This window comes from Mercenaria mercenaria, chromosome 2 (genome assembly GCF_021730395.1).
Source record: "Mercenaria mercenaria strain notata chromosome 2, MADL_Memer_1, whole genome shotgun sequence".
Lineage (NCBI taxonomy): Eukaryota > Metazoa > Mollusca > Bivalvia > Venerida > Veneridae > Mercenaria > Mercenaria mercenaria.
The window spans coordinates 61,097,887-61,121,462 of NC_069362.1; the positions used below are offsets into that span (position 1 = coordinate 61,097,887).

At 36.5% G+C, this 23,576-nt stretch overlaps 1 protein-coding gene and 1 long non-coding RNA gene across 2 annotated transcripts in view; one reads left to right on the top strand and one right to left on the bottom strand.

Moving 5' to 3' along the window:
* Positions 1 to 738: 738 nt before the first annotated feature.
* Positions 739 to 8,505, bottom strand: LOC123564079 (E3 ubiquitin-protein ligase TRIM71-like). The gene is made up of 2 exons (XM_045357374.2): positions 8,336 to 8,505; positions 739 to 3,126 (listed from the first exon to the last, which is right to left on the bottom strand). The coding sequence occupies exon 2, from the start codon at positions 3,117 to 3,119 to the stop codon at positions 1,353 to 1,355; it is 1,767 nt and encodes a 588-aa protein (XP_045213309.2). The 5' UTR covers positions 3,120 to 3,126; positions 8,336 to 8,505; the 3' UTR covers positions 739 to 1,352.
* A 346-nt stretch (positions 8,506 to 8,851) lies between these two features.
* Positions 8,852 to 23,576, top strand: part of LOC123562775 (uncharacterized) — a 66,473-nt gene continuing 51,748 nt past the window's right edge. Inside the window, exon 1 of the long non-coding RNA XR_008369849.1 lies at positions 8,852 to 8,959. This is a non-coding gene — a long non-coding RNA (uncharacterized LOC123562775). The remainder of the gene's footprint in view (positions 8,960 to 23,576) is intronic.

Here is a 23,576-nt window from a genome sequence, read left to right on the forward strand (position 1 = left end):
TCCATAACTCTGCCATTTATCAAGCAATTTGAAAATAATTTGACACAAATGTTAACCATATTGAGAAGATGTGTCACACTTATGACCGAGGCCTCTTAGGCCAAGGTCACAAAATTATATGTATTTTTTTGCGAATACAACTGTGGCATTCTTGGGCCTACTTCGGGGCATTTGTCACCAATAGTGACAGCTCTTGTTTTACTTTTGAACAGTATTAGTTCACAGTGTTTCGAGTACCCAGTAAGTACTATAACTATAACCTAGTCAGCAGACTGTAATATATTGTTGGCATAAACCACATAATGTTCAGTGACGTTCTTAGTATAAAATTCATATTCATGAATAAATATTGGTATGTGCACCCAGTATTCATGATACATATCATATTCGCCCCTTAGTGTATTCCTTTCAGCCCTAGGTCAGATGATCACATCATCAAGAGAATGTGCAGAACTCATATGAGTCAGCCATGTGTGCTCAAGGTCAAGGTCATAACTCAAGGTTGAAGGTTTGAGCCTTCCATTTTGTGATCTGTGCAGGCTAATATTGGTCAGCACTGGTTGCAAAAGCAAAATCATTTGCTGCCAGCAGGCTAAAGGTTAAGAGAATTATGCTTGAAACTTAATTAGAAGACCTGTCTGTATTTAGGAAAACTATTGTAATGTTTAGATTAATAGAAATTAAATCCCTGCCTACTTCCTGGTCTAATTAAGCCAACAAAACCTCTCAGACTTTATAAATTGAACAGAGATTTTACTTTTTGTAACAAATTTAATTTATTTGATAGATCTATGTCCCTCTATCACACTGACAATCTAGCAAAATCTTTAGATTACTACCAGAGTTGATCACATCCTTTGTAAAGTAACTGTCTGTCTCTTTGACCCTAAAATATCTGTGTTAGTGCTATGATTTGAGAGAAACAAAAACACATTTGATACAAGGTCATTAAGTTCTTTTTGTGAAAATATTTCCTTTTACCACCAATTTACTACTATATTTCCCCACTGCAACTCAGTCTCTAAGACCATCAAACCACATTTGATTTATACAGATTATTTTTTTTTGTAACTTTTTGAATAATTATTTGATAAAATATGTTTAAAATGTTTGAATATTTTTGAAATCATCTATAAAAACTGATTAGATGTTGTCAATTTAAATCGCTTGGCAGGTTGTTATATTTCCAACCTGCACTTGCAAGACGGCATTTTAGGAAATCTAAATATCTGGTTTACATATTATAGGTCTCACATTCAATCTAAGTAGCTTCACTTTTGCTGATGTTTTATATAATTTTGATGTTGTTAAATGGTTTGTTATGGTCAACAAAATCATTTCTGTTCTCTGTGTTATGATAGCTTATAGATTTGAATGAAGTTTCTGTCCTGTTCGTTATCACTGAAGTTTCTGACATAAAGTGTACTGCTTGATTCACACAGGTATATTGACCAAGGATAATCTAACTCATTCAGTACAGTTGTACTCTTTTTACAGTCACCAGTTACATTGAGTATGTTACATTTGTCTGTTTGGGCATCACTCACACAGAATGATCCATCATCTAACATGGCAATATCTTGTGGATATCCCATGCCTCCATAACTACCCATTAGTTCTCCCTGCCAGTTTAACCAGAAAACTGCATGCATTGCATAGTCAGATACATATATAGCATTGCTGTTGGTGGTGACATATTCTGGGCTTCTGAAAATATTTTCACCATTTGAGTTTGTTATGACTGTTGTTAGTACAGTACCTTTCAAGTCCATGATTTGCAGTTTTGCAGGAATCACAAATGTTACTGCAAGTTTTCCCTGACAGTAACTGATACCATAACACACTCCATCTACATTAAGTGTGTTTTTCTTAGAAAGTCTGTTTGAGGAGTAGGATATCAACTGTATTGTTCTGAGACTTTGCATTGTTACAGCAAGTTTATCTCTGGTGGTTGTGGTGATATCCCAGGGATATGAATCTAGGCTCAGTTGTTGAATAGCTTGAGTATTGATGTCTACCATTTTAATTGTGCGATTGTTATAATCTACTAGAAATATTTGGTTTGGGAAAGAAGCTGCAATGCCCGTTATGTAACAGTCATTTTTATCTGATGACATCTTGACACCGATGTTTTTTTGAGGTGATATTGTCCTTGATTTTAAAGCTGGACATGGCTGTTCTAGTATTTTAGCTGTTAATTTACCAAGTGACTTCTCATTTTGAAGAAGTGTTTGAATGGCTTGACTTGGATCAAATGTATATTCTTTTGTAACTCCAGTGGATTTTACATGCATCATTTTCTTTTCACTATCTCGGATTAGTTGCTCAGCATTTTTAAGCTCGGTGAAAAGTCTGTCTGCTTTCTTTGTTGTGTTGAGTTGTTTGATCATATCAGATGATGCTTTCAGAGATTTTATCAGACTATCACATGTTTCTGCTGTAGTCTTCAACCTTGTTTCATTCTCTTGTTTTAGAATATTAGCTGCATCTGAAGCTTCCTTTTCAAGTTCATCTAATCTTCGGTTGATCTCTTCTCGAAACTTTGTTATTTCTTTGAGAACATCTGTCAGAGAAGTGTTTGATTTTGCAACCATTTGTCTCAGACCTGCTGTAATCTTCTGACATTTCTCAATTATTTTGTCATGCTCTTTAAGAGTACCTTTGAACTCAGTGCTGTTAATGAAGTGTCCTGATATATCAGGTATGTAGTCAACTTGGCAGGATGTACGGGGATGGTCAAGGGTCACACATACACTGCATAGAATTGCTTTATGGTCATGGCAGTAGAACTTGATCATTTCTTTGGTGTGTTTAGAGCAAGGAGTTTTAAGTTCATCTGGCTGGCCAACATGTGTAGAACTAGACATTGTAGAAAGATTTTGTGTCTGTGGCATGTTGTCTTTATCTAGGAGTTTATGATGTCGAAGTGGTTTTGGTCTCCTGTGGGTGTTAAAGCATGAGTCACACAGGTGCTCTTCACAATCTACACAGTACCCAGTGGCAGGTAGTCTGAGGTCATCTCTGTCACATGGCTGGCAGAAAACTTCAAAATCCTCTCCAGAACCTTGAGACAGGGATGAAGATAAGTTCTTTGGTACTTTTTTACCAGGGACAGCCATAATTTATCTGAAATAAACAAAATAAACACTTAAAAAATTTTATTCTGTCCTTAGACCATCTCATTCTGTCTGTTTAAACTTAACCTTTCATAATGAATAATTTAATTATGACCCCCTTCAAAGAACGAGTGGTATATTGTTTTGCAGATGTCAATCGGTTGGAATTTAGGTCAGTTGTTATGTAGATGATAACTCAAGAGCGCTTGGGCTTTGGATCATGAAACTTAATAGGGAGGTTGATCATGACCAGCAGATGAGTCCTATTAATTTTGAGATCAGTAAATCAAAGGTCAAGGTCACGGTGACCCAGAACAGTTAAACTGTTTCTGGAAGATAACTTTAGAACACTTGGGCCTAGGATCATGAAACTTTATAGGGAGATTTTCATGACCAGTGGACAACCCCTATTAATTTGGAGGTCAGTAGGTCAAAGGTCAAGGTCACACTATTAAACCATTTCCAGACAATAACTTGAGAATGGGCCTAGGATCACACAACTTAATAGGGAGGTTGATTTTGACCATCAGATAACCCCTATTGATTTTGAGATCAGTATGTCAAAGGTTAAGGTCACATGGATCCAGAACAGAACTTTTTTTGCCAGATAACTCAGGTTTTTTTTGGGTGGGGGGGGGGGGGGGGTTTATAGCCGTTATTCGGCTCTATTCCCAATGCCAAAAAGTATGTATTTTTCCCAAAATGAGTGCAAAAATTCCCAATCTACATTCTGAAAAAAATTTCATCCAAATTGCAGAAACATTGACCAAATTATGGACAATTTTGTAATGGAAGTATGTTAAAGAGGTTGTTAATTGTGAAACAAGTGTACGAGAAAGTGCTTAAACACATCCTTACTATGTCCTATGGGACTAAATATTTCCCAATTTGGAACATTTACATGTCAAAATTCCCAATTTTGGGGGTATATGCTATGTTCCCAAATTAGCTAGAAAAAACCTTGTAACTAGAGATCAGTATGTCAAAGGTTATGGTCACATTGATTCAGAACAGAACTTTTTTTGCCAGATAACTAGAGAATGCTTTCTTAAAATCATATAAGATACGTTAGTCCTCCACCTTTGATTCATGTGGGGAAGTTGGCAGTTACTTGCGGAGAACAGGTTTGTACTGGTACAGACTCTGGTTAAGTTAACTGCCCGCCGTTACATAACTGAAATACTGTTGAAAAACGGCGTTAAACCCAAAACAAACAAACAAACAAAATTTATGACTGGTCAATGACCCATAATTACTGATTTGAGGCCAGTACATCACACGTTCATTGCACAGTGACCAAATAATTTCTGCTCCTTGTGCAGTTACTGAATGCACCAAGGGGCATTTTGTGTTCTACGAGCTCTTGTTTCTTTTATATTTCACAAACCAACAACTATTTTTGGTATTTATTCATAAACCAGTGTTACCAGTTGATTCGCTTCCACAAACCAGTGTCACCAATGTTTTATACCAGTTGATTTACTTTCAGTGTTAAGGTATTGACTTCAAACTTGGCATGTAGGTAGGTGGTGATGAGACTTTATGCAGAGCACATGAATGACAAGCGACCTCTTGTTAAACGTGACCATTAATTTTACTTCCCATTCATAAAATTTACCTGTTATCAAGCGACCAACATGAAAATGAAATGGACAAAAAATGACATCAATTTCTCAATTCAAATCGATAACAAAAGGTGTGATCAAATGGCCTGTAATTATCCGCAATTAGCATGACACCTCATGCCAGTTTTGTTGTTTGCAATTTGATATAGATTAAAGATAATAGTCGATCTTTTTTTATTTACGATTTTTGATATTTCTTTCCTCAAAATACATAACTTAATATAAGATTAATTTTGTTTAAGAAAAAAACCCTACAAACTTGTGTTGAAGCTGGAAAACCGTCCATACCTGTGTATGATTATAATGCACCCACGATTCGGGAGTGGCCTCAGCAGTAAAAAGTGTGCATTATACACTAATATCTATAGTACCCTTTTGTGACTGCTCAATGTCTGTTGTCCATCGTGTGTCATCTGTCCGTCAACATTTTCTAAAAAAATCATCTTGAAAACCACTGGGCAGAATTACACCAAACTTCACAGGAATGATCCTTTGGTGCTCCCCTTCCAAAATTTTAAAAAAAAATTGAATTCCATGCAGAACTCTGGTTGCCATGGCAACCGCATGGAAAAACTTTAAAAATCTTCTTGTCCAAAACAGCAAGGCGTAGAGCCTTGATATTTGGCTTCTAATGGTCCTCTATGAAAATTATTCAAATTATGCCTCTGGGGTGGAAAGAGGCCCCTCCCCGGGGGGCCAAAGTTTTACATAGACTTATATAGGAAAAAACTTTAAAAATCTTCTTGTCTGAAACTGCAAGGCCTAAGCTTTCGATATTTGGTAAGTAGCATTGCCTAGTGGTTCTCTACAGAAATTGTTCAAATTATCCTCCTGGGGGTGAAAAGAGGCCCTGTCCTGGGGGTCCCAAGTTTAACGTAGACCTATATAGGGAATGTTTTAAAAAATCTTCTTGTCTGAAAGTTCAAGGCCTAGCTCTTTGATATTTGGTATGTGACATTGCATAGTGGACCTCTAACAAGATTGATCAAATTATGCCCGTGGGGTGAAAAGAGGCCCAGCCCTGGGGAACACTTGTTATGAGTTATATAGGAATGAATACTTAAAAAAATATCAGATCATATTTTCTAGACTGCTTAATTATAATTACCTGATGACCCCAAGCGATAAGGGGGTCACTTGACTATGACCTTGACCTACAGACCTACTTTCTTGTTTTTTAAGATACAGCCTTGAAATTTGGATGACATGTACAGTTTTGCACTAACTTAACTGACCTACTTTCTAATATTTTAGTTTGCCATTTTAAACATGTGGCTCATATAACTCAGATGAACGATTCAGGGTCATCATGACCCTCTTGTTTATAATACATGTACTTGATAAACTCAATAGTAGTAGCAATTGTTTCTTCATGACAGTTTCCTTACCAAAATATACATGCTCAGAAAGTCTATCCAGAGTTAAAAAAACACCTGTCTTAAGAGACCACAATCTCAACTTCCCCTGTGTGGTCGCTTTGGAAAAGTTTGACTGTACTTGATCTTCTAAACGAAGATCTGAGAATGACCCATTTACATTAATTTTGTCTTCTGTATATTTTGGATTTCCGATATTGCTATTTTTATTTTCGCAAATCTATTTTTATTTGAACCAATCAGACTTCTCGTTTCAACAAGCATTTGGCTGAACCATCAAGATAGCATAGAATGTCACTAGGTATGAAAAATGTGCATTTAGTCCAGGGCTCAAACCCTGGACCAGCCTCGCTTATAGGGCGAGTGCTTTACTGACTGAGCTCACTGGCTGCCTGACACATATTCTCCCCTTACGTGACCAAGTCCGTAACCTCTCAAGACACAATGGCGCAGTCAAGATGTGGCCATAATAATAAACATGAAAAAAACCAGGCTAAATAAAGATTTTTTGAACTTCTACTTTCACATACAAAATGTTGTAATTAAGGCTCTGATTGGCTAGCGGAAAGCTCTATTCAGAGCTAGGATATCAATAGCACGTCTTCAGATCCAATGCGCGTAGCGTCAATTGGAAATGTTGGAAATGTACTTTAGTCAGATTGCCACCAAAGATTGTCCAGAAACTGGTTCTTTTAGTATGAAAAAGTAACACTTTTTGTGCCCCTCTATGAGTGGTGGGGGCATATAGATTTGCTGTTGTCTGTGCGTCCGTCCGAAGTTTGTGACATGCCTAGCTCAAAAAGTATTTGATATAAATTAATGAAACCTTGCATGAGACTTTATCATGATATGAACTTGCGCACCTTCTATTTTTCGTCTGGCTCCGCCCCCTAATTTTAGAGTTATGGCCCCTGAAATAGTCAAAAATGCACATTTTCACCTTGTGACACGCCTAGCTCAAAAAGTATTTGATATAGATTCATGAAACCTTGCATTAGTCTTGATCATGATATGAACTTGCGCACCTCCTATTTTTCTTTGGGTCCACCCCCTATTTCTAGAATTATGGCCCCTGAAACAGTCAAAAATGCACATTTTCACCTTGTGACACGCCTAGCTCAAAAATTATTTGATATAAATTGATGAAACCTTGCATGAGTCTTTATCATGGTATGAACTTGCGCATCTCCTATTTTTCATCTGGATCTGCCCCCTATTTTTAGAGTTATGACCCCTGAAATAGTCAAAAATGCACATTTTCACCTTGTGACACGCCTAGCTCAAAAAGTATTTGATATAGATTCATGAAACCTTGCATGGGTCTTAATCATGATATGAACTGGCGCACCTCCTATTTTTCATCTGGGTTTGCCCCCTATTTCTAGAGTTATGGCCCCTGAAATAGTCAAAAATGCACATTTTCCCCTTGTGACACGCCTAGCTAAAAAAGTATTTGATCTAAATTGATGAAACCTTGCATGAATCTTTATCATGATATGAACTTGCACACCTCCTATTTTTCATCTGGGTCCCTATTTTCAGAGTTATGGCCCCTGAAATAGTAAAAAATGCACATTTTCACCTAATTATGTGCCTCACTCAAAAAGTATTTAATGTAAATTCATGAAACCTTGCTTGAGTCTTTATCATAATGAGACCGTGCACACTTGGCATTCTTCTTGAGAATTTTAGCATTTATTACAGAGTTATGGCCCTTGAAATAGCCAAAATAATGGATTTTTGTTTGTGATGCTCATAGGTCAAAAAGTATATGGTATAGAATAATGAATCCATTTCATAAATATTTTTTTGGAGGCTATACCCCATTAAGACTGCAAACATTTGAATGATTTCCCCTTATTTGTGACAAATGTACCAGTTGGGGCACACCCTGTGTCCCACAGACACATTCTAGTTATGAACTAATTTAAGCCTCTGGTAAATATATTATTTCACATCACTGAGTAATATTAACTGACCAATATATATTTGGATGTAGCAAAAAGTTTTTGTTGGGGGTAAGTTTCATTAGTCTAAGTTAATTTTAATGGTAATGACGGATAAAAAACATCAAATTCTGTCCATAAACTGGTTCCTAGCCAGTATATTTGCCAATTCCAATTTAGATATATTTTGACCTGCCATCACATAACTGAAATACAGTTGAAAAACAGCGTTTAACCCAGAACAATCAGAAGACAAGAAATCCAACAAATACCTTTTAGAATAAAAATTCCTTTGCTTAACTATCTTTTTGTGAAATTAGATGGTCCAATTTCTTTAGAGGCGAATTTGTCCTTCTCGGTACATCAGATAGGTGAATATTTATATGGATTGAAATATTGAATTATGATAACAGATATAAACTGGACTGTAACCAACTGAACTAGTTATAACAAGACTTAAGGTATTTATACTTCCTTTCATGGAATAAGATCTACTTGAAATTTGATATGGTGAAGATTACAAACCTGTTTGTTATTGATACATATTTAGGCCAAAGAGAAAAAATGTGTGGTAATGATCATGCCCCCCACCACCCAAAAAAGTGTAGGCAGGGATTTTTAAAGATTTTAAGGGTGTGAAAACGTACCAGTGTGAAGTGCACCTGCACTTAATGTTAGCATTGTTATACCTGGATAAGAGTATGCACTTAGAACTTCTACAAAATGCTGTAATTACAATAAAAAAGGTTAATCTATATTTTACATATATGAATAAATTTACTATATTTCAGTAAGAAAGTTGAGAAGTTTCTGGAGTCAGGAGAACACGAGTCATTATCGTTACCACCGTGTACAGGATTCCAGAGAAAACTAACTTACCAGTCCTTACAAACAAAGTAAGTTATTTCTTCTCACCCTTGTGGTGATGGTTTAGGTAAAGTCTGGATTCATTTCCCATTTTGTCACTTGGTATATGAACACATTCAGACTTGAAGTAGTTGTTTGTAATTGTCCCCTGCCTTTTTCAAAAAAGAAAGGGGGACACAGAAATAGGCTGTGTCCTTCCATCCATTCTTTAGAGCCCACATTTGCATACGAACAATAGGTTACTGTACTTTTTCTTTGATGTCGTTCATTCACTGAAAAATGAAGTCCATACACTGTGACTGTACAATCATACATACATTGAAAAGGCTTGATGAAATGATTAAAAGATAGACTTTTCCTTAAATATATAATACATTCATGCATCCTTAAAGGTGTTTCAGGTAGCAGGAAAATGCATCTTTTCATGTGCCATATAAATTTTTTTTCGACATCGGATGGGGTATCCTACCCCGGGTTGGGCCCCCCCACTCACCCCCAGCAAAAAAATCCTGGACACCGGCCTGAATCAGTAAGCTATTATGTGGCTGTTTTTCTTTTACATGGCTTAAATAACAATAGGCAGAACAAAAGAATAGCCACCTAAATACCCAATTGTAGGAACATCTGTCCTTCCGTGTCCGGTCCATAACTCTGTCAACCATGACAGGATTTTGAAATAAATAGGCATAAATGTTACCATAATGAGACGATGTGTCTTGCACAAAACCCAGACCTCTAGCTCCAAGGCGAAGGTCACACTTAGAGGCCAAAGGTTATCAAAGTCTGTTTTGTGCCATAACTCTGTCAATGCATGAATCCGTAAACCGATCAATAAACTCTGCCCCTTAGTTGCTGTTGCTGCTTCCAACAAGCTTCTTTCAAAATGGCGGATTCATGCACATTTGCGATGGACCCGCTAGAAAGTATTACAGATGATTTTTCTGTGAAAATACTTGTCAAATTGTGAAAAAAATGCACCAAGAAAGCTGTCAAAGGTACCTAATTATTTTACTCAAGGATGTGTACATGACATTAAAATTAACTCAGAAGAAACCATGATAAAAGTTAGCGCTAAGTGTTGGCGTTCTCAAAGAAAGAGTGAAAAACCGTGGACACTTTCACTAGATATTGCTGGCAGGAAAATTGCTGAGTCCTTATGAAGGTGCATAATTTGGCATTATAATGTTAATTATCTTTTAAGCAACATTTTTATAGAGACTACGTCTTAGATTAAACTATCAGGCCTACTTCTGTCGTAGAGACAGTAATTCCACGCTAGGCTTATGTGATAAAAATATTAAAACTCCATATGTTGTCACATATGGTGTAAGTGATGTCTTAAATCAAGATAACATTTTCATCAGATAACGAAATTCATTAATTAATTCATTAATTAGTTCATTAGCTTTTTATTAACGTTGCGTAATACCCTAGCTACTGTTCTTATTTTACAAGTATGATTGCGCTCGAGCTGCAATTGATTGCGGACTTATCGATCACCACTGTGATATCAGTTAAGTCAATTATTCCCATTATATTGTAATATATATTTGTACAATACCACGAATTGTATTAAAAATAAACATATGTCCATGCTTGGTGCTATTTCAGTACTAATTTTTGCATGCAAACTTCCAAAATTTTGAACATTTAGTAGTGATAATGACTTACTAATTTTTTCAGCTCGGACGGACATTGCTCGCTTATCATAGGGCTGATTTAATCTTTTCAAGGGCTTAAACTTCACAATTTCAAATAAAAAAAAATAGAAAAAGTACAGACTGTAGTGGTAGTTATAAATAGTTTATGATAGTCGTAAAGTTAAATGAATATATGTAACGAGAAATCAGTGACATTCTAAACTGCATGGTTTAACATGTGCATATACATTGTAATTGATTTTTAAATTGCATTTAAAACAACTGACAGGAAAATCAGTTTAAATTAATCAATTTTAGGACTTTCTAGGATTGAAAAGAATGATGTCGAAACCTCGCGGTGCACAGAGGGGATACCGTTGTCATATATTTGCTATATACAAATATGAAAGAACTATCATTACATAATAAATAATGGCAAAGTATTAAAATCCACTCCAAATATTTATCTGTCTGTTCTTGATTTAATGTCTGATTAATATGAGCTTACGTTTTATCTTTCACAAAAACATTTTGAAATAAAGTTAATATGCCACATAGTGTCCAGATCTTATTTATATTTTTGAATAATAATGTTGGTATTTCATGTGAAATTATTTCATATGTTTTGACTTTATTAATGACACCTTCGATGTGCACTCTATACTATGCAATTTTTTGAGTAAGAATAAATTGGTCGCTGAACAAAATTTTGTATATGTATAATACAGAATATAAATGATACTTTCAACTGCGAGAATATATTGCTGAAGAAGGTTAGCTGTTACTTTTGTATGAAATAAGATATAAATGACTTAGGCCTATATTATATATATCTAATGTATTGAACTGAATAATTATGCGATCAGCCTAAATTAAAATAAATTGAGCTAATTCAAATTGAAACAGATCACAGACAAATGGGTAAAGGCAATCTGACTTAAGTACTTGATCTTCTAAACGAAGATTTGAGAACGACCCATTCACATACGTCTTCTGTATATTTTGGATTTCCAGTATTGCTATTTTTATTTTAACCAATCAGACAACTTGTTCGAATGTCAAAGAGTAAGAAAAATGTGCAGTCGTTCTAGGGCTCGAACCCGGGACACCTCGCTTACAAAGCAAGTGGCCTATCGGCTGAGCTAACCAGCTATCTGACACAATACGACATAAGAATTGTAAATATCATAAGTCAAGGCTACAGGTAGATTTGCAAAATGTTGTAAGTTAAGCTCTGATTGGCTAATGAAAGGGTTGTCAGAACGAGGCTATGAATAGGTCGTTCTCAGATCCTATGCGTAGCGTAATAGATGTACTTTAATCAGATTGAGGTAAAGGCAGACAGACGATGCATAATGTATTATGTATGTTATGATATTATACCATATACAATTACTGACACACAGATTTTGATATAGAGATTATCAGAATCACATTTGTCAATGAGCAGATTGCTTCGTGTTTATTGATTTGTTCAACGTTCAGCTGTCGTCGGCATACTTTTATTCAACGCTTACTGCCTTAGGTTAACCGTTTAGGGAACAATATAAATCTTCCCCCTTCTAGCCTTTCCGGGTACCGCTCGTCAGCGTTATATATTCCCTATAAGCACATCTCAACAGCGAATGCTTGTGCGAAGGAATGGTTGGTTAGCAACAAGTGATGCGTACTAAATAATCCGCGTTATCTTATTGGTCAATATAATAGTTTACAATTAGTTTGATTGACAGCCTGGATCCATCCGTTACTTGGTATTACTTGGTACAAGTGTTCTTCATAATGAAGCGATGTGTCATGTGCAAGATCTAGACCCCTAGCTCTAAGGTCAAGGTCACACTTAGAGGCCAAAGGTCAGATAAAGAATGACTTTGTCCAGAGCATTTTCGTCTTCATGCATGGAGGGATTCTGTAATGTGGTGATTCACACTACATTTAAAAATGAATCAAGTCCAGTGTAGTTTATCTGTTTAAAATGTAATAAAGCTCCAATATTTTAGCACATCAGAATATGTTGTAACACCAAACACAAATTCAAATGCTATAAAGTCTGTGTGGAACACCACAAATAAAAAAAGTTAATCTTTATGAAGGAACATCTTCTACTTTGTCATCTAAGAGTAAAGTGCAAGTACCTGCTATTTAACATTAAAAGAAACATTATGTTAAAATTTACGAAGGATTCTCATCGGTTATGTGAAATGACATGTGACATTTTCACGGTATGGTAACCAGGGCTCCGGAAATTTTGATAACTCAATCGGTCCGAAACGAAAGTCCTGACATCGGCGCTACCCCACCCACCGCATTCCCAATATTACATATTTTGTAAAACGTGATAGAGTAAAGAAATAAGCATGGCATGCATTAAAACTGAGTTACCGGTCACCGCGAGTTACCATACAATGAAGACAGTTATTCAGTGTTATGCGTGATCGTTACTTTGTTTAAATTTCGATGTTTTTCCTGCAAGGATAAAATTGCCGGCATTGACACCATGTACGTAACTAGTCTAAAAGCCAACGCACGTGACTTCGGTACCGTATACACGGCATATACTTTGTGATGTTTCCTCATTCTTTGACGGAATTCTATAAAATACAATGCGTCAAAGTGAATTACACGACACATATTCTCTGCTAAACAGCCTCAGTATTTTAAGAATACTCTGCCGCGGACCGAATGTGTACGTTATGTGAACGCTGAGATCGAATTTCCCGCATGTATAGTTAGCAAAAGGTCACGCGGGTTGGCCACGACTATTTCATTTCACTTACATTGCACTTCAGTAAGCAACTACATTTTATAAAGTTATATGTTCTCTTCTGATGTAAACAAAATTTCATTTTTGAAACGTTTTTTTTTAAAGACCAATTTGATAAACAGCGCCACTCCGGTTTTTTTTATCATCCATATTTGCCGGTCCATTTTTTTTTTCTTTTTGTTTTTTGTACAGTCGGGTTTCAAAGACGATTTTCTGCACTTGTTTCAACTGGAGCCCCAACAAATGAATCATGTAATTTTTTCAAATCAAGTAATTATAAAAAATATTTTTATCGGTTTTCCGTGTGATGTCTCTATAAATCAAAGACCTATAATGTACATGATTAAATGCAGTGACCATTTGTTTTTTTACCTGTGATCAGACGTAACCTTTTGAGGCATACAGACACTAAATAGCCTGAGCACCTATGAAAAAATGGTAGTCGCATAATGGCGGATTCAAATAGTTCTCAGTTTTTTTTGCTGTAAGAAGGATTTTTCCTTGAAATCATTGCTATATATTGGTTGAAATCATATTGCATGCCTATACTTGACATACTGGTAGCATTTGCATGTTGAAAAAAGACTCCAAACTGATTTAACATGTGAAATTTATTCATACACCCCTACCCTAAATTGTGATTGTCATTTCAGTGTAAAAATTACGGTGTGTCCGTTTGACCAGAAATATTTTTCTTGCATCAAACATGACCCCTACTTTTCTTTAGATATTTTTACAGTATAAATGTTACAAGAAAATGTAAGTTAAAGAAATTTAAAATGGGTCTAGGTGTGTATTGCAACGTTGTGAAAACTTGTCATTTTATATAGAATATATAGTGGTGGCTATTTAGTGTGTTATAACCTTGAAATAAACCATCCATCGGATTCTTAATAAAAGAAGTGGATCCCCGTCGAAATGATTTGGATCCAGTCAGGAACATTTGGAAACCAGTCAAATATGTTTAATACATTGCAGTCGGCTGTCTGCGAACATTAAAGGATGTGCCGCGCGAGCGCTGATTGCGTCACGTGCTAATTACAGACCGATTATCAAAGTGACAATCAGACCGATTTGACACGTTTATTGATTATCTGAGGGTGCGACCAGCAATTTCCTGCTTGGCAGGTGGTCGTGTATTGAGATATCAGACCGAAATTTATACTTTTTTTCTCCATTTTTACGGGACCGATTTTTTTCGTTTTTTCACTTCACAAATCGGTCTGAAAAGTCAAAAATCTGTCCAAAACCGACAAACCGGCAAATTTCCGAAGCCCTGATGGTAACTACACCGGTAGCCGTGTGTTTGTATCTGTCCAATATGGCCTCTTCCAAGCAAAATCTGTCAAGAACAGCACATAAAATTTGATATTTTCAACAATGAAACACATTTTTAGCTCACTTGTCAGGAAGTGACAAGGTGAGCTTTTGTGATCGCGCAGCTTCCGTCGTCCGTGCGTCCGTCCGTGCGTAAACTTTTCCCTGTGACATCTCTAGAGGTCACATTTTTCATGGGATCTTTATGAAAGTTGGTCAGAATGTTCATCTTGATGATATCTAGGTCAAGTTCGAAACTGGGTCACGTGCCATCAAAAACTAGGTCAGTAGGTCTAAAAATAGAAAAACCTTGTGACCTCTCTAGAGGCCATGTATTTCACAAGATCTTCATGAAAATTGGTCAGAATGTTCAACTTGATGATATCTAGGTCAAGTTCGAAACTGGGTCACGTGCCATCAAAAACTAGGTCAGTAGGTCTAAAAATAGAAAAACCTTGTGACCTCTCTAGAGGCCATATATTTAAAAGATCTTCATGAAAATTGGTCAGAACGTTCACCTTGATGATATCTAGGTCAAGTTCGAAACTTGGTCATGTGCCATAGAAAAACCTTGTGACCTCTCTAGAGGCCATAATTTTCATGGGATCTGTATGAAAGTTTGTCTGAATGTTCATCTTGATGATATCTAGGTCAAATTCGAAACTGGGTCACGTGCGGTCAAAAACTAGGTCAGTAGGTCTAAAAATAGAAAAACCTTGTGACCTCTCTAGAGGCCATATATTTCATGAGATCTTCATGAAAATTGGTCAGAACGTTCACCTTGATGATATCTAGGTCAAGTTCGAAAGTGGGTCACGTGCCATCAAAATCTAGGTCAGTAGGTCAAATAATAGAAAAACCTTGTGACCTCTCTAGAGGCCATATTTTTCATGGGATCTGTATGAAAGTTGGTCTGAATGTTTATCTTGATGATATCTAGGTCAAGTTTGAAAGTGGGTCATGTGCCCTCAAAAACTAGGTCAGTAGGTCAAATAATAGAAAAACCTTGTGACCTCTCTAAAGGCCATATTTTTCATGGGGTCTGTATGAAAATTTGTCTGAATGTTCATCTTTATGATATCTAGGTCAAGTTCGAAACAGGGTCAAAAACTAGGGTCAGTAGGTCTAAACATAGAAAAACCTTGTGACCTCTCTTGAGGCTATACTTGTGTATGGATCTCCATAAAAATTGGTCAGAATGTTCACCTTGATGATATCTAGGTCAAGTTTGAAACTGGGTCATGTGCCTTAAAAAACTAGGTCAGTAGGTCAAATAATAAAAAAACCTTGTGACCTCTCTAGAGGCCATACTTTTCATGGGATCTGTATGAAAGTTGGTCTGAATGTTCATCTTGATGATATCTAGGTCAAGTTTGAAACTGGGTCAACTGCAGTCAAAAACTAGGTCAGTAGGTCTAAAACTATTAAAATCTTTTGACCTCTCTAGAGGCCATTTTTAGCCCACCATCATCAGATGGTGGGCTATTAAAATCACTCTGCGTCCGTGGTCCGTCCGTCCGTCATTCCGTCCGTCCGTCCGTCCGTCCGTCCGTCCGTTAACAATTTCTCGTTATCGCATCTCCTCAGAAACTACTGGGGGGGATTTTGACCAAACTTTGTCAGAATGATGTATTGGTACCCTAGTTGTGTCCCCCTGAAAATCAGACTGGTTCAACAATTTATGAGTGAGTTATGGCCCTTTGTTTATTTTTATAATTTATATAGATTTATATAGGGAAAAACTTTGAAAACCTTTTTGTCCAAAACCACAGAGCCTAGGGCTTTGATATTTGGTATGAAGCATCATCTAGTGGTCCTCTACCAAGATGATTCGAATTATTTCTCTGGGGTCAAATATGGCCCCGCCCTGGGGGTCACATGGTTGATATAGACTTATATAGGGAAAAACTTTGAATAACCTCTTGTCCAAAACCACAGGGCCTAGGGCTTTGATATTTTGTATGTGACATCATCTGGTGGTCTTCAACTAAGATTGTTCAAATTATACCCTAGGGTCAAATATGGCCCGCCCTGGGGGTCATATGGTTTACATAGACTTATATAGGGAAAAACTTTGAAAATCTTCTTGTCCAAACCACAAAGCCTAGGGCTTTGATACTTGTAATGTAGCATCATCTAGTGGTTCTCTACCAAGTTTGTTCAAATTATCCTCCTAGGGTTAAATATGGCCCCGCCCCGGGGGTCACATGGTTCATATAGACTTATATAGGGAAAAGCTTTTAAAATGTTCTTGTCAGTAACTACAACATTCAAACTTGGACCACATGTATATTTTTGAGTGGCAAGATGAACCTTGACATGATTGACCTTGATTTTGACCTAGTGACCTACTTTCACATTTCTGTAGCTACAGCCTTCAAATTTGGACCACATGCATAATTTTATGCACTGGAAAAAACTTTGACCTTTATTTTGACCTAGTGACCTACTTTCACATTTTTGAAGGTACAGGCATCAAATTTGGACCATATGCATAGTTTCGTGTTTCAAAATGAAATTTGACTTTGATTTTGACCTAGTGACCTACTTTCACATTTCTCAAGCTACAGCCTTCAAATTTGGACTACATGCATAGTTTTGTGTACCGAAAAAAACTTTGACCTTGACATTGACCTAGTGACCTACTTTCACATTTTTGAAGGTACAGGCTTCAAATTTGGACCACTTGCATAGTTTTGTATTCTGAAATAAAATTTGACCTTGATTTTGACCTAGTGACCTACTTTTACATTTCTCAAGCTACAGCCTTCAAATTTGGACCACTTGCATAGTATTGTGTACTGAAATGATCTTTGACCTTTACATTGACCTAGTGACCTACTTTCACATTTTTAAGGTACAGGCTTCAAATTTGAACCACATGCATAGTTTTGTATTCCGAAATAAAATTTGACCTTGATTTTGACCGAGTGACCTACTTTTACATTTCTCAAGCTACAGCCTTCATATTTGGACCACATGCATAGTTTTGTGTACTGAAACAAACTTTGACCTTTACATTGACCTAGTGACCTACTTTCACATTTTTGAAGGTACAGGCTTCAAATTTTGACCACATGCATAGTTTTGTATTACGAAGTAAAATTTGACCTGGATTTTGACCTAGTGACCTACTTTTACATTTCTCAAAATCAACCTTCAAATTTGGACCACTTGCATAGTTTTATGTACCGAAAGGAACTTTGACCTTAAGATTGACCTAGTGACCTACTTTCACATTTCTGTAGCTACAGGCTTCAAATTTAGGACCACATGCATAGTTTTGTATACCGAAACAAACTTTGACCTTGACATTGACCTAGTGACCTACTTTCACATTTTTGAAGGTACAGGCTTCAAATTTGGACCACATGCATAGATTTGTGTTGTGTACGGAAATGAAATTTGACCTTGAGCTAGTCAATAAGTCTTGAAATTTGGAACACTCAAAAATGGCACATTGGTGGGCGCCAAGATCACTCTGTGATCTCTTGTTTTCAATGGATCTTCATGAAAATTTATCTGAATGTTCACCTTGATGATATCTAGGTCATTTTCGAACCTGGGTCACGTGCGGTCAAAAACTAGGCCAGTAGGTATAAAAATAGAAAAACCTTGTGACCTTACTAGAGGCCATATTTTTCATGAGATCTTCATGAAAATTAGTGAGAATGTTCACCTTGATGACACCTAGGTCAAGATCAAATCAGGGTCACGAACCTTCGAAAACTAGGTCAATAGGTCAAATAATAGAAAAACCTTGTGACCTCTCTAGAGGCCATATTTTTCATGAGATCTTGATGAAAATTAGTGAGAATGTTCACCTTGATGATGTCTAGGTAAAGTTCAAAACAGGGTCACGTACCTTGGAAAACTAGGTCAATAGGTCAAATAATAGAAAAACCTTGTGACCTCTAGAGACCATATTTTTCAATGGATCTTCATGAAAATTGGTCAGAATTTTTATCTTGATAATATCTAGGTCAAGTTCAAAACTGGGTCACATGAGCTCAAAAACTAGGTCACTATGTCAAATAATAGAAAAAACGACGTCATACTCAAAACTGGGTCATGTGGGAAGAGGTGAGCGATTCAGGACCATCATGGTCCTCTTGTTTTACATAAACATTTAATATGTTTTCAGTTTTTATTCTAAGGTGCAAGTTATTCGCTATAAAAAGTTGAAATCATTCCAGTTTAAATTACTAAGTGATAAAAACGTGCAGATTATGGAATCAAGAAATGAAAATGGAACATTTAAATGATGTCATCAAAACTTTTGCAATTGTATCATCAGAAAAAATCAGTTAAGAAGAAAGAAAAAACATTTTCACATATGTTGTCATCGGTCTCTAAACTGAAAGTATAGTATTTTTGCGAAAATCTACCAATTGAAGTCAGTCACATGTATCAAGTGTGTAACGGTTTGGATACAAGCAATTGAAAAAATGTTAAAAGTTTGGATTTAGTATATGCTGTTTGGACAGATTTTAATACACATTTCTGCATGAAAGATCGGTATCAAGGTTGATAAAATCAGATACAATGACATCTATCTCCTTCATTCATTTCTAGGATATCTGAGGTAATCTTTTGTATGAATTGCATAAAATCTAGGGGAAGAAATAAACTGAACATCAAAATCACTAAGTAAATTAAAATGACTTTAAAAAAGCCAGAGAGCCAGGCCAAATATAGATGTACAAGCGGTTCGTTTTAGAATCACTGGGTTCAATCTACCGTCTAGAGTGTGATTTGATATAAATGTTTATTTGCTTATCCCATTAATTTGTAAACTGCTTGTTTATAAGCAGAATTAGTAGATGCTTAGAATATAGGCCAAATATAAACAAAAACGTTTGTTTGGCCTTTCCCCTACCAATTTAAAAACAAACCCTGTACACATTAGTTTTTTGTCGAGCCCGCTTGCGGAAGCGAAGACATAGTTGTCCAAATGGCTGTTCGGTGTATGTGCGTGCGTGCGTGCGTGCGTCCGGATTTGTTTGTCCGGACCATAACTTTGACATGCATGGAGCAATCTTGTTTATATTTGGCATGAATGTAAACCTCAGTGAGATGGAGTGTCCTGCGCAAACCCCAGGTTCCTATCTCAAAGGTCAAGGTCACACTTAAAGGCAAAAGGTCAAATTGAATAACGACTTTGTCTGGTGCATGTCTTCTTGATACATGGAGGGATTTTGATGTAACTTGGCACAATTGTTCACCATCATGAGACAGAGAGTCATGCGCAAGAATCAGGTCCCTAGGTCTAAGGTCAAGGTCACACTTAGAGGTCATAGGATACAAGAATGACATTGACCAGAGCATTTGTTTTTCATTCATAGAGGGATTTTATGTAATTTGGCACAATTGTTTACCATCATGAGATGGAGTGTCATTTGCAAAAATATAGAATAACTTCCCTTTGTTGTTACTATAAATAGCTTATATTGTAACTTTTTCATTACTGGTTATAGGGAAAAATCAAGACATTTTTCTGTAGTACAACATGCATGTTAATCCAATTTTAAGGTGTATTTTGACCTTTCTCTACTGGTAAGGATTTTTGGGTGGACTTAGAATTTTTTTTTTTTAGCTCACCTGAGCACGAAGTGCTCAAAGGTGAGCTTTTGTGATTGCCCTGTGTCCGTTGTCCGTTGTCTGTCTCAATAAAATCTTGGACGAGTTCGATATTGGGTCATCTTGGGTCATAAACTAGGTCAACAGGTCGAATCAAAGGAAAAGCTTGTTAACACTCTAGAGGTCACAATTTTGGCCCAATCTTAATGAAACTTGGTCAGAATGTTAACCTCATTAATATCTTTAATGAGTTTGATATTGGGTCATCTAGGGTCAAAAACTAGGTCACCAGGTCAGATCAAAGGAAAAGCTTGTTAACACTCTAGAGGTCAGAATTTTGGCTCAATCTTAATGAAACTTGGTCAGAATGTTATCCTAAAGAAAATCTTAGACAAATTTGATATTGTGTCATCTGGGGTCAAAAACTAGGCCACCAGGTCAAATCAAAGGAAAAGCTTGTTAACACTGTAGAGGTCACATTTATAATTATATCTTCATGAAACTTGATCAGAATGTTAATCTTGATGATTTCAAGGTCCAGTTTGAATTTGGGTCATATAGGGTCAAAAACTAGGTCATAAGGTCAAATCAAAGGTAAAGCTAGTTAACACTCTAGAGGCCACATTTATGACCGTATCTTAATGAAACTTGGTCAGAATGTTAATCTTGATGATCTATAGGTCAAGTTTAAATCTGGATCAGCCGGGGTCAAAAACTAGGTCACCAGGTCAAATCAAAGGAAAAGCTTGTTAACACTCTAGAGGTCACAATTTTTGCCCAATCTTAATGAATCTTGGTCAGAATGTTACCCTCAATAAAATCTAGGACGATTTTGATATTGGGTCATCTTGGATCAAAACTTAGGTCACCAGGTCAAATCAAAGGAAAAACTTGTTAACACTATAGTTCCCACATTTATGACTATATCTTAATGAAACTTCGCCAGAATGTTTATCTTGATGATCTATAGGTCAAGTTTAAATCTAGATGAGGTGGATTTAAAAACTAGGTCACTAGGTCAAATCAATGGAAAAGCTTGTTAACACTCTAGAGGCCACATTTATGACTGTATCTACATGAAACTTAATCAGAATGTTAATCTTGATAATCTATAGCTCAAGTTCAGATGTGTGTTAGGTGGGGTCAAAAACTAGGTCACCATGTCAAATCAAAGGAAAAGCTTGTTAACATTCTAGAGGCCACATTTATGACTGTATCTTAATGAAACTTGGTCAGAATGTTAAACTTGATGATCTTTAGGATAGTTTTGAATCTGGGTCATGTCGGGTCAAAAACTAGGTCACTGGGTCAAATCAAAGGAAAAGCTAGTTAACACTTTAGAGGCCACATTTATGACCATATCTTAATGAAACTTGTTCAGAATGTTAATCTTGATGATCTAAGATCAATAGGTCAGGTGAGCGATACAGGGCCTTCATGGCCCTCTTGTTGATAAAGTCAAATATCTCTGTTACTATCAAAGCTATTGACTTGAAACTTAAAATAGTTATTTACTATCAAAGTCTACACCAGGAGAAACAATCACCATAACTCTGATTTGAATTTTGATAGAATTATGCCCCTTTTTAACTTAGAATTTTTGGTTGAAGTTTTTGATAAAGTCAAATATATCTGTTACTATCAAAGCTATTGACTTGAAACTTAGAATAGTTATTTACCATCAAAGTCTACACCAGGAGAAACAATCCCAATAACTCTGATTTGAATTTTGACAGAATAATGCCCCTTTTTAACTTAGAATTTTTTGTTGAAATTTTTGATAAAGTCACATATCTCTGTTACTATTAAAGCTTTTGACTTGAATAGTTATTACAGGAGACCCAGCAGTTCCCATAACTCTGTTTGAATTTTGACAGAGTTATGTCCCATTTTATGCCCCCACTTTTGCAGGGGGGGGGGGGATATAGTTTGCCCTTGTCCGTCCGTCCTTCCGAGAATGTTGTGCCGCGCCTAGCTCCAAAATTATTTGACGTAGAGTCACAAAACTTTACAGGAATGTTGGTCAACATGTGTAGTTTTGCACCTGGGGTTTCGTGTCTGGATTCATTCAGTCGTGTAGAAGTTATGGCCCCTGACTTAGTAAAAAATTGGTCATTTTAATGTTGTGTCGCACATAGCTTCAAAAGTATTTGACCTAGAGTCACCAAAGTTTACAGGAATGTTGGTCAGCATGTGCAGTTGTGCACCTGGGGTTTGGCTTCTTGATTCATTGAGGCATGTAGGAGTTATGGCCCCTGACTTAGTAAAAAATTGGTCATTTTAATGTTGTGTCGCACGTAGCTCCAAAAGTATTTGACCTAGAATCACCAAAGTTTACTAGAATGTTGGTCAGCATGTGCAGTTGTGCAACTTGGGTCTTGCGTCCGGATTCATTCAGTCATGTAGGAGTTATGGCCCCTGACTTAGTTAAAAATTGGTAATTTTAATGTTGTGTCGCACGTACCTCCATTTGACCTTGAGTCACCAAAGTTTACAGGAATGTTGGTCAGCATGTGCAGTTGTGCACCTGGGGTTTCATGTCTGGATTCATTCAGTATTGTAAGAGTTACGGCCCCTGACCTAGGAAAAAATTTGTCCATTGTCATAAAGTGGGGGCATCTGTGTCCCATGGACACATTTCTAGTTTACTTGAAATTTTTTTCACTGGCAAAGCTCTAATTCAGAGTCAAGCACTGAGAAAAGTCGAGCGCGCTGTCTTACAGACAGCTCTTTTTCATTATTCTAAAAGATGATTTACCTCTACTACTTGAAAAATACAAAAGGCTACTGCACGTATTCGTGTACTCTTTGTTAATTATTTGTAAGATGTTATATCTGTAATGACTAGTGGGAATTTATTGAAACTACGTTGTTCAATGTGGTGATCTGACATGCAATACACATATTCTATAATTTTGTCTCCATATTGTTTTTGCCCTGTCCATCCATCCGTCCGTCCGCCACACTTCATTTCCAATCTATTGAAACTAAATTGTTCAATGTGGTAATCTGACATGCAATACACATATTATATAATTTTGTCTCCATATTGTTTTTGCCCTGTCCTTCCGTCCATCCATCCGCCATACTTCATTTCCGATCAATAACTGGAGAATCACTTGACCTAGAATCTTCAAACTACTTAGTATGGTAGGGCTTATGGAGTAGACGACCCCTATTGTTTTTGGGGTCACTCCATCAAAGGTCAAGGTCACACGGACATGAACATGGAAAACCATTTCCGATCAGTAACTTGAGAACAACTTAACCCAGAATGTTGAAACTTCATAGGATGATTGATCATGCAGAATAGATGGCCCCTATTGATTTTGAGGTCACTCTAGTAAA

Excerpts from the sequence above, each read along its gene's own strand:
- LOC123564079 (XM_045357374.2), bottom strand. The coding sequence starts at position 3,119 with ATGGCTGTCCCTGGTAAAAAAGTACCAAAGAACTTATCTTCATCCCTG.